General features: G+C 40.7%; 1 protein-coding gene across 2 annotated transcripts in view; it reads right to left on the reverse strand.

Annotated features, from left to right (window-relative positions):
- nrp2b (neuropilin 2b) overlaps nucleotides 1-12563 on the reverse strand; it is a 67293-nt gene that overhangs the window by 15667 nt on the left and 39063 nt on the right. For both annotated transcript variants that reach the window (XM_046844596.1, XM_046844602.1), the window contains exons 8-11: nucleotides 10160-10304; nucleotides 8676-9025; nucleotides 8066-8210; nucleotides 510-584 (exon numbers count right to left, since the gene is read on the reverse strand). In XM_046844596.1, the coding sequence (XP_046700552.1) occupies nucleotides 510-584; nucleotides 8066-8210; nucleotides 8676-9025; nucleotides 10160-10304 (715 nt within the window). The remainder of the gene's footprint in view (nucleotides 1-509; nucleotides 585-8065; nucleotides 8211-8675; nucleotides 9026-10159; nucleotides 10305-12563) is intronic.

Genomic DNA, 12563 nt, shown 5'->3' on the forward strand with positions numbered 1-12563 from the left:
TATTATTATCATGGGCGCAAAACATGCGGTTCTGAAAGTGTACTGTAAATAAAACTGTCCAAAATTATTCTGTACTCGCTATTTCTGTCAAATAGTATAAGAAAGAGTGTCGCATTCTCTTTCATAAATCCCCTACTTGTCAAGCTTACAGTTTGGGAAAAAAAGATTCATACGTAAAACACTAAATAAGGAATAGAAAGTGTTTCAGGAAGTATAGATGTTTTCTACCATGCATTTAATCATCCATAACACCACTGAGGAAGCATATACACAAACACAAGCAATGCACACAATCAGCAACAGAAGTGATGGACTCATTTCTCAATGTCAGGCTTGTGCTGATATTGTACAGAACAGTAGAAGTAACAACATTTATTGATAGCTCTAATGAGAAGAGCTCAGTGCATGCTGAGGGCCCCCGCAGTCCCAATCAACACTTTGGCAAATTTATCTTAGCTGAAAATTCAGGTTTAAGAGTGTCATGTTTGGTTGATTTGCCTGTCACTCACCTGTCTTCTGAACTGTGGTGGTTTCTTCTTGAAGGGCGAGGGTTGGGGTGGCTGTGTCAACAGTAGTGGTGGATTCTGAGACAGAGAGAGAACACAAATTTGGTAAAGTTGTTTTATTTTTGGTGTGGACAGATGACATGAAGAGAGGTGTGAAATAAAGTGAGATAAATGGTATAAGAATTTGAGGTAATCATGGTATAAGAATTTTATACTGACGATAAATTAATATACTGTAGCCTCAGATATCAGCTTGTTCATCTGGAAAGGTTAAATACTGGTTTATACATGAGAAGCTTATCTTTTACAGTAAAAAAAAAAAAAAAGCCCTCTCTTGTGCACACACATATGGCTCCTGCTGCTCCTGATGAATGCTTTAGCTTCACTGACCTTGGAGGAGCAAGTATGCATATAAGTGCCAAAGACAGGAAGAATCACATGCTGATACACAATAAAGAGGAAAATAATTCATTTTCAAAAACAACCTGAATAAAACACACACACAGCTGGAAATCAATTCAAAGCACACAACCCTCTGCAAAGGGTTAGTGAACGCTAATGCAGGATTAAACCAGCACTTATTGGCCGAGTGGGAGGGGAAAGAGATAAGAGTGAGAAGGAGATAGACATGCCGAAAGAGTGATGTAATTAAGCAGAAGGTTTAAGCTGAGTTTGAGTAGCCTGAAAGAACATAGGCACTTCCTTCTTAATCCTCTTCACATCACTATGCCAATCTGCAATCATTCCCCATCCAAACCCCCCTTACCTCCCACTCGATTACTGACAGACCTCCAAAAGAGCCTTACCCCATTAGTGCCAGCCTTACAGCTTTACCCCATTAGTGCCAGCTTTACAGCTTTACCTCCATCATAGCACCTGAGGCTGCAGCATCAACCCATATGAGCTCTTTTTATGGATCAGCAAAACCTGCCACCGCAACCAAACCACTGCTACTCTGTGTCTCTTTCTTTTTTCATGAGTCAGCATGGATCATTAAACTCTCTTTAAGCACGCTCATTTATGCAGGAATTCAACTGTAAATAATCAAAAAGGGGTTAAATGTGGGTGCAAGTTAAAATCTCGAGAAGATTGTCACCGCAAATGTACAATTTACAGAAAATTACATGGTAACAGGAAGCTGATATATTAGAGAAAAAGAGGATCACATCCTGATGATTATTTCACAACCTAAAACCTTGTGAGGCGGCTGATTTAATTCGTTAGCACAATGAATTGACAAAAGGTGGAAGTGAAAAATTGCAACAAAAGAAACGATTCAGACACTGGGAATTCAGCATAAATACTTTTTTTTTTATGTGTCACGTACACGTATTCGTCACCTCCTGTGTAACAGGAAATGTGAACGTGTGCCCCGTGCTTAAGGTATGCCAATGAGAACAACTGTGAACTAAACAGACTGTATGTGAAGACACTAATATTGTTCTGCAAAAATTTTTCTCGGATAAAGGTTAAAATCCTCATCCCTCTTTACTCCTTCTTTCCATTCTCATCTGCTAACACATATGGCATTATTCAGATGCATGAAACATCCAGTCCAACTGTTATTAGAACGCTTTTTAAATCAGTCCCACCATTGTTCATGCGTTCAGACGTAGAAAAACAAGCAGGTAAGTGACTAATGATTGTCAGCTCTTAGTTTCATTAGTGTCATTACACTTTACAATTTGCTGCTTAATTGGCAAATACGTGAACAGCACTCATAATCCAGCTGGCACTTCTGTGGAACATGAAAAGAGAGGGCAGCTATGTAAATATATTATTAATATCTATAAGCAGGAGGGGACATGAAAGAGGAGCCCCAGCTGATTGGGTTTCTGACATTAAAGTCCATTAATTTGATGCCCTTTACAAATGCAATTAACCCACAGCAAGAGCTGCATCTTGGGGAAGTGAGCTCAAACGCAGGCAAACACACACACAGACATGTACACACATACACATACTCTTCCTCTCTCTTTTGTAATTAGTCAGAGCAAGTGTGCACGATCGTACATGGCCCCTGTAGGATTTTGAAAACCCGTGTCCCCTCTTTGTTTAAAGGTCACCTGTATCCAGAGTACAAAGACAACACCCTTTAGATGCACTGTACCTTTTAATGATGACAAAAGGGCAGTAGCATAAAAAATAAGAAATACCGTGGACTGATTATTCTATGAGTTTGGTTCAAACAAGTTACTCGTTTTTGACTAGAAGAATAAACACTTGATCAGTTTTGGACTCAAAGAAGAAAGTATCTTCTTCTTCTTCTTCTTCTTCTTTCGGCTGGTATACGTACGCAAAATGAAGTCAGACCAGAGGGCAGGTGAAATGTTTAAAACTCTTTAAAACTCTCACAGCAAACACAGAGGATTCCCAGTAACATGTGTGAGGCTTAGTTTATATGCAGGAGCTGATAGTCAGGTCATCTTTGCTCATGCATTGGTATGCTGAGATGGAGTAACAGCATTAACCCTCCACTCAACTCCATGGCTCCATGGCTCCATGGCTATTGACTCAGCTCTTTCTGAGCAAGAGAGTGAAAAAATAAGTTAAATTATGTAGAAAACCTTAATCTGAACCTCTGGCAAGCAGGAAGACAGGCAGAGAGAGAAACACTTGATGTCTGTGTGCAGACTCTGGCAGCAGATGCAGCATTACCAAATAATCTGTTTTGTTTCCAGGAAAGAAGTGCAGACCAATCAGGTCAGCAGATGAGAAGTGGGACTGAAAATCAAAGACTGGTTTATAAAAAGATGTAAACAATAATAGAGAAAAGTGTCTGAGAGAGGGCATAAAAGTTCAAATGCAAGAGAATCAGGGAAAAAACGAGAACACACACACAGACACACTCCATCCCACCCACACCTAATCAAGCACTAAAGCAGAGCGAGACAATGCGTCTCCGTCTCCACGATTCAATAAAAAACAAAACAAATTTCTACAAGCACCAAGCCAATTAAAACATTCATATCTAATTAATTTGCAGACAAAACATGAATGATGTTCTTAAATGTTGTCCTTATATTAGAATTCATTCGTCTTCAAGGAGGTCATTGTCTAGGATTCTTCTAATAAACTGCACCTCCACACACATGGTTGTCTTACTCCCCCCTTTAAGAAAAATCCACTGACATAATGCAGCTAATTAATGCTATTGCAAAAATAAATCTAGGACAAATCTTATCTCCCCCCCAAAATATTTCATTCTTTGAGATTTTTTAATAAAATGCGCACAGACACACATACAAACTCAGAAAGGGATAGAGCTGGCAGGTATGCCTGTTTGGCCTGTGATAAGGTCTCTGCCCAAGAGCCAAGAAAACACAACGGCACATCATCTCCAGGTGATAAATATCATATCCAAGAACATTTGAAAGCGGACTATTGATGTTCATATTTTACAGAGAGAAGCGAAAGATACTTTCCCTCCAAGATACATTGTACAAACAACAGCACAATATCCCAAACACATTCTGCCACCTGGGACCAGCAGCTAAAACACATATACCTGAAAGGGGTTTAAAAAAATATGATATTACTAATGGAGAATGTGTGAGGAATACACATGGGGTGCTTCTAGTCATATGGCTGGGAACAGACAGTGTTTACAGAAGGACTGTTGAACCTGTGTGTGGTGTGTGTGTCTGTGTAAGCCTGGGCCAGTAGCTGGTGCCCAGACCTAAACAGAAACATGTGTAAGATAGCTTCAAAGAGCAAAAGCAAGCTGCAGGCTGGGACCTAATATCTCCCACACCTACTCTTCACATACAGAGATATGTACACCAAGCAAGTTGTCTTCAACATTACATTCTCAAAGTTTTACCTTTGGAATTTGATTATGTTACCTGTTTTGTTATTGATAATAAAAAAATGACAGACATGGCGTTCATGTTTTTTTGGAGGGCAGTAGTGGTACAGTGAGTAGAGCTGCATCACAGCTCTAGGCTTCCATGGATTAATCCTGAGCTCAGGTTACTGTCTGTGGGGAGTTTTGCCAGTTTGCCCTGCATCAATGTGGGGTTTCTTCACAGTTCTCTGGTTCCCTCCCACCTTCCACAAACAATCTAAACAACAGAAAACTATACTATAAATTGCTCCAACACTGTTTACCTCACAGTGAAGTCTTTCCTTGTGCCTAGCAGCCCAGGGAAGGATATGCTCTAGATTCAGTCAGAACTATTTTAAAGAGGTTACTGAAAGTTTGGTTTTCATAAGAGGAGAACGATCCTTGGCAGAGAGGAGCACTGTGATTCAATTTCAGGGAATTTTCCACTGTTGGATACGCCCTGTCGATAAGAAAATGAAAAGTTTTTTAAATGTTCTTAACACCAGTCTATTAGGTATGCTCCTATGAGACTTTCTCAGGACTAGAAGGTAGTAAACTGAACTATACTCACCCATTCCTTGACTGACAGCAAAAACTGGCCACCCACAAATGTGAGAATAAACAGAGCTCTCTATGTGTTATATCGGACGTTATACACTTTTATTTTTTCCTTATTTTCTTTCTCTTTGCTGCGACACTGTTTATTTTATCACAGCAGATCAATGCAGTTTAAAAACGTTGGCTAGACAAGACATTAAGTGAACAAAACTGTACTTTTTTGAACTTTTCAAAACAAGGACAAGAAAAAGAGCTCTTTTTCTTTTAGTGTCTAGCAGCAGCTCCTGTAGAGGTCACTGTTTTCTTTGTCTCTCTTTATCATCTCACCTCTTAGCACAGGCAACTGTGTCAGGTCATGGCATGGGGGCTGTTGATTAATAATGGAGAGACCAGTCAGATTGAAATAGTCCAAAGTCCTTCTGTGTGTCTTTCACGCTTTCACTCAGTGGTGGCTCTGAAGGGCTTTTACTTATTCATCTATTCATTATATCTGCCCCTCCTTCAATCATATTCTCTGCTTCAGCTTTTACAGATAGTACACTATTTGAAAAGTGAAGGTTGAATTGCAGTTCAAGAAATTTGAATCGCTGAATGATTAAAGTATAATGTTCTTTTTTACAAAACAAGGACATTATGTATATTACTTAATTTCTTGCTCGCATCTAAAACTAATAAAGGCAGCATCAATTTTAGACACTCATTGAAACCACTTTTCAGTCGCTTAAATTAACTATAATTATTAATCTGTCATGTATTTTGCCCTATTTAGGGTCTATATTCTAAATAAGTCAATAGTTTAAACTCAATGGTGTTATGGGTTTTTCAAAATGAACAAAAAGCCGGTTAGGCCTGTACGTTAAAGCTGATGAAAGTTTTCAGGGTAACAAGATGCTTCAGATAAAAGCCCTTTATCAAGTGTGGAAGTGCTTCATCTATTGATGTACTGGAATTTTAAAGAAAATGAAAACTTTAAAGGAATTTGGCAGCCCTACTCTGTACAGTGTGCTTCTATCAGAGCAGGTTATGGCTATAATAGTAGCAGCAGATGTGTGTAAGGAAAATCATGCTGCTCAGTGAAGTGAAACTGAGTTAGTCTACTGAATATTTAACATCTCTCTCCCTCCCCGTTCTCTCTCTCTCTCTCTCTCTCTCTCTCTCTCCACCCGAAACCAACAGCCACCATGTGCTGTCCACTCAGCACTGTCCTCTGTCCCCTCTTATGTCTTTGCGCTTCTGGCTGCTTAAGCAAGCAGAACTCCTTAAAAAACAACAGTTCAGTCATGCTGGAGTCTTCTGGAGTGTTGTGTTGTGCTGAGAGGCATACTAATAATAACATATGCTTTCGATGGCATCTGTTGTTGAACTACATTTAAAAAAGAAGTGGGATTGTAGCTGAAAATAACAAACAGACAAAATACGCAAAAGACTAATTATTTTTAAAGACACGCACTGGGTGTATGCGTGAACAAGTTTGAGAGCAGAGTGTAGGATTCTGTGTGCGTGCGTGTGTGTGTGTGTGTGTGTGTGTGTGTGTAAGCAAATGAAATAAACAGAAAGCAAGAAATTGCACACAAGTGGTTACATATGTGTAATTGAGATTGAGGGAAAAAAGCAGTGTGTGTGTGTGTGAGTGTGTGTGTGTGTGTGTGTGTGTGTGTGTGTGTGTGTGTGTGTGTGTGTAGAGTGGTAAGCGTATTGCTGGGTTTGTAGGAGCAGGGAGGAGGAGAGTCGACCCCCTGTGTCTTACACATCTGGTGCACAGACAGCACTGCACAGCTTTATTACTCACTGAATCAGTCATTCTGTTGCCTCAACTTGACATACTACACTGTACCACACACACACACACACACACACACACACACACACACACACACACACACACACACACACACACACTGTAGTATAAACTCACTTTACAGCACACAACCACACCCTTCTTCTATCCACAATACCCCACAATCCCATGATGCCTTGCACAACGTATCTACAAAACATCTGGCACAGTGTTAACTGAAGTGCTACCTTCGTAAGTATGGAGAAATATTGAAACAAGGTGACGTTTCAACTCCACATGCTGTTCTGCTTTTGAAATGTGTGAGGATTTAAAATTAGAGCAGTTTTTAATTATGTTCCATACAACAAACAATAAAAGTCAAAGGTATTAGGTAAAAAAAAAAAAAAAAACAAGCAAAGTACAGAGTGTTTAAAAGCAGATAATAAGCCTCTCCAAAACCCGAAGTCTCACTACAACCAAGCTGGAACATTTAAGACAGAATCAAAAGGTCTAGACAGCATACTGCTCATAGATTGCAATAAATACAGTATAAGCCTTATGTTTATTGTTCTGTCAGTTTAAAGAAATAGAGCTCAAGTGTAAACCTGAATAAACTTGCAACTCTAAAACCAAAGCACTGAGTTGCAGTATTATTACTCAAAGCCAGCAGAAGCTGCACAGACATCACTCTTAATACAGTGACACAGCGCTGTCTGGAGATTCATCAATCATCACAAGGAAAATTGTACTTTCTATAGGAGCTGCTTATAAATAAAATCCCACCTCCTAGAAATCATCAAGCTAACCCTTGATAATAATATTTTCGAAACCCAAGTTCCATATACACCTGATAATACAGATGACATGAAAAATACTGTTAATACAGGTAGCCTGGATAAAAATATTTAACCCTGTCCAATCTCTGCACAAAAGACCGTCTTTAACCCCCACGCTGACAGTCCTCTTTGCCCTCTAGCTTTCGCTCTCTTTTTTTTGTCACTGTGATAAAACTTTTCTAAAGCTGGGCAATGCCCCAAGGCTCCACCTCAGGCACTCGAGCCCCTGCGCTCCTCATAGTGATGTGGACACAGAGTCAGAGCGACAGGCTGTCGGCCGCAGCCCCCGGGCTTTTCTTTATGGAGCTGCAGCAGGCCCCGAGGGGAGTGGGCACCTGTCCATGCCACTGTTCATCATATAACGACAGGTGTAGCATTCAGCATGGCAGAGGAGGAAGAGGAAAAGAGGCAAAGGACAAGTCAAGTGGCATTTTCAGCTACATGAGCACCCAGTACTTAATTTCAGCAGGGAAATGTTGCCTGTATGTTGTCTGTCTTTAAGCATATAAAATGTGTCATCTATCTGTGATTGATAGGTCATGCGTCATGTGCATTTTCTAACCTGGCAGTTCACATCCCAGGATCTCCAGCCTCATCCCGATGCCAGGGGGTGACCATCTTTCCGGATACACCCTGATGAACTGTGTCACAATCTCATCAAATCGGCGGATCTCTGGGGTGTCGAAGTGTGTGTTTCCCTCAAAAATCTAAAAAAGCATAAACAGCATCAGAGATTTAATGAACAGAGTAAGACAAATAGCCAGAGGGAGAGAAAAAACGGATAAACTGTTGGGGTATTTAGATTTAGGAGTCTCTTATGGCCTGAGGAGGAAGTTCAGCTAGACAAGTTTTAATTAACACAACTGTACATGATTTCGCTGGAATGTTATCAACGCTGGCAGCATAACTGAATATAATTGAATTCTGTTCTTAGAATGGATCGAGTAAAAAGGATGGCGCAAGTGTTGAGCTGCTGAGAGGAGCAAAAATGAATGAAATGGCTGTTACTTGCTATTGATTCAGAAATGGAGAATACAGCAGACTATTAGTTGAATGCTGTGGTAAATTTCACATTACATTAATAAACCAAGGCAGTGATGACTGCATTCTTAAATTAAGTCACGCTTTTTCAAGGATTAACATGAACACCGGATCAGTGATTAATCCCTTACCTTGTGGTGGCCGGTTCTAGGATCAAGGAAGTAGCTCCAGTCTTTTCCGTTCATGCTGTGCGCCAGCCGGTACTTTCTCACAAAGGCTCTGTTCTCGGCACTGGTGCTGCCGTCAACACCGCGTGCCCCCTGTGTGATGATACCCCGCACTGTTTTCGGGACTCCTAGATCCACTTGGAGCCACTCCTCCCCGGCTACAGGCTGTGTGGGGTTTGGGTACCATCCAGAACGGCTTGCCACTAACCGAGCCACACCCATGGAGCCATGGATGTCCCGCATGGAGGACGCAGAGATCTGTGAGTCCGGGAGCAGCCCAGAGAGCATTCCCTGCATCTCTGAACATGGGGCATCTGAGCAAGAGATAAAAAAAGACAAGTAAGAAAGAGGAGGACTCACAATTTAAGGCTTGAGGAATTTAAATCTCCTGCTGTCAAAGGAAACAACATAAAAAAAAAATAATAATAAATGAGGCGGGGATAGGGGTGTAACCTATGACCTCAGGTGTTAGGAGGCTCTTCCCAAAGAGAGATGACTCCACTCAAGGGCATCTAAAATGCTATAAAAAATACCATTCTTCTCACTCCTACTCTTTAGATGTTACTTTCTCTGAGCACCCATTCTCTGCCATAGGGCCGGGAAAGACAGATGATTCCAGAAATAAATGATTGATTGTAGCCTGTGGCTTAAAAACAAAACTAAAGTAAAATGAGACAAACGTAGAACCCCATCCTACACTATCTCTATTGTATTCCACCCACACTTGAAGGAAAAAAAAAATAAAACTTTGTAAATAATGCCAGATCACTGAGCTACTGTGTTCATTATTGCGTTTATGGGCTTGGCACTGTTTAGTTTCATTCAAGGTGGATACCAGTCTATATAAGTTAGGCAGTGAGGGCACTTCCTCTGCCAACTAAAAGCAAGCCATTCTCGGCTATGTGCCCGCAAGCATGGGCCCCTGCAGGACCAGAGCAGGGTCTAATATGGTAGTGAGTTCTATGTTTATGTATCATTTGTGTCAGTGTTGAAAAAGGCCCCATCCCTAAAAGCGCATTTGTCCTGCTTACTGTCGATATAAATAGGAGCGAATCATTGCTTAACGCTATAATGATTTAGTGTGATGGAAATTTGTGATAGCATCAGCTCAAAAAAAAGCTCACGTCTGTGTCAGGGGAAACAAACAGAATTAGGGTGCTCTAATCTCCACATCTCCATAAATAGCCAAACTCAATTACACGGCCTGAATAGAGCAGATAAATACAGTGCTGAGTTCAGGTGACAGGGACAATGGTGACGTCTGGAATGATAGTCATCATCTATTGTACACCAGAAGCTGCTTGGTTTAGAGATGATGCTGAAGAGAGGAGTGAGCTGTGTGTTCATTGCTGAGAGAAATAGTTCTACAAACTGGGATATAAGTTACAGAGGATAAATCATGACAATACCAGCAGTGTTGTGCTGATGCACGGAGACTATATACACACCTGTGATTTGACAACCATAGAGCTCAAAGCGCAAAGCAATGCCGTTTTTCCAAGTCTGCGGTCTGATTCGGACAAATCGAGCCAGGACGGGCTGAGGGATCCGGTTCAGGACCACTTCAGAGGGGTCCGTGTTGGCATGGAAAATCTACACAGACAAAACAGAGAAGAGCAGATTAGCAAAGTACAAAAATATGCCCCGGTTGCAATGCAATGTCAGTAACTCAAATAAACACACACACAATCATACACACTGTAAACAAACATGCAATCAGCGGGTCTTTACTGTGGCCAGGAAAGATCATCTTGTTAATTGCTGGACAAACAGACACCCACTTCCACACCCCTGCACATGCAGCTATGGCTTACACATAAATAAGTGTTTATTCTGTGCATATGGACGAATGAGTACATTTTGACACAGGCACCATGTTGAGCATACGATATAGTAACAAAGCCACACAGGCTCACATAAACACAGTCTATACACACAATTTCTTTAAATGTATACTTTATTTGGTCATTCTTCCTGTTTTGCATATAACAGTTTATTATTTCTATTGTACTGTATAATTATAATGATTAAAATTACAATACTTTTCTACAGGTTCAACTACACTTCCTAAATAAGTTGGCTCTTATTGACCAAAGTCATGTGTTTAAACCAGTAGGTCCAGGGGTGGTGAGAGGAGACAAGATGACAAGTTCAGATAGCATATCTTCATCTCCCTCTCTCACTCGGTTGTTTCTGTGTGTATGTGCCAGTCTCGGGCTGGTCTCAGGAGAGAGGAGGGAGAAAGATGAGAAGAACCAGACCAGTATAAGTTCTGCTTCGTTGCACACACAGAAAAGCCGGACCCTAAGGACACGACCCACCTCGGGATCCAATGACTCCGCAGCCAGATGGCCTGGGACCGGCCCGAGTCAGACCTTAGTGTGTTTGTGTAGGAAGCAAAGGAAGCAGGGTGAAATGGCAAACCGACTGAAGGCGGAGGAGGACGAAAAGCGAGATGTGAGGTGATTTTCCTAGTCGACATTTGGCACAAACTCCCAATACATCATTAAATGAAAGAGAAGGAACAGAACCAAAGGCTTTTGGTCATTAATCACTGAGTAGATGGTTTGTTAAAATGCATTAAAGAGAGCAAGAGTGAGGAAATGAGAGAGATGGAGAGCAAGGAAGTCAGATATGGAGATGAAAGAGTCAAAGCAAAAGAAAGGGAAAGAGACTGTTGTGCACACACCACACATTACAGAATGATGCACAGTGGCTGCTTCAGATTTGATGTTTGTATACAGTACACTACATCAAACCCTCCTTTTCCCCTTACTCTCTCACGCATGCCCAAGCGCGCGCGAACACACACACACACAAACACACACACAAACACACACACACACACACACACACACACACACACACACACACACACACACACACACACACACACACACACAATCTCAGATGCACTGTGAGAAAAACTTCTCCCAGACTGCAACAATGAGAAGCTGTCAGAAACAGGAAACCCACACAAGCACAGCAAAAATTATGCTTCTTTAATAAGTTCATTTATGTGTGACCTTTCTCCCCGTCTATATGTGAAGTGCTTCATCACAGCATGGTGTGTACATGTATATGGACCAAGGGCAAATGACATGTAATAAATCACCTCAAAGTATGAGAGAAAACTATTTCCCACATTCCAGTCACACACACCCTGCTTAGTTTAAAGAACACACAAACAAAAAAACAATACACTTATCGCACACTGTTTACTCTTGAGTTTTAGAGATATATTTTGAGAAACATAAAGTAAAGGGCACCTTCAGGTCTCAGCACAGGCAAACACTAACAGTTGTTGATAAAATATCATCCAATTTCTGCTCATACAGCGCATAAACCAAGAGCTGCATACAGCTTACACAATCAGCCCTGCTATAAAATGGGATCTTTGGAATCCAAGTCCAGCTAAATGTAAGAAGCTTAGTGACTTAGAAATGAACCACTGATATAGAACAAAAAAAACAAAAAAAATAACTGAAAAGCAGTAAAAGTGTATAACAGGATTGGGAAGTCCAATTATTAGCAGAGCCCAAAGGGGGGAAATGGTTAAAATGAGACCAAAGAGCTATGATTTCCCTCAGGTTCTATAGATGGTAAGAATGTCAAATTTAAAAATTGCATTCGAGTTTTAATTACATTAAAGATTTAATATCGGAATGCAGTCAAATATTAATGAGACTGCAGATTTATACTAGCACAGACAGAGTGAGCAGTATCAGAACTGCTCTACTGTGTTCAAATTGTATAAACCACAGAATATTTGCTTTGTTTTCTATGTATTATTTATTTATTTACTGCCAATACTAGTTTTTGGTTTGCTTTATGGAATCAGGATTCAAGTAT

The sequence above is a fragment of the Silurus meridionalis genome, chromosome 3, assembly GCF_014805685.1.
Source record: "Silurus meridionalis isolate SWU-2019-XX chromosome 3, ASM1480568v1, whole genome shotgun sequence".
NCBI classification, from domain to species: domain Eukaryota; kingdom Metazoa; phylum Chordata; class Actinopteri; order Siluriformes; family Siluridae; genus Silurus; species Silurus meridionalis.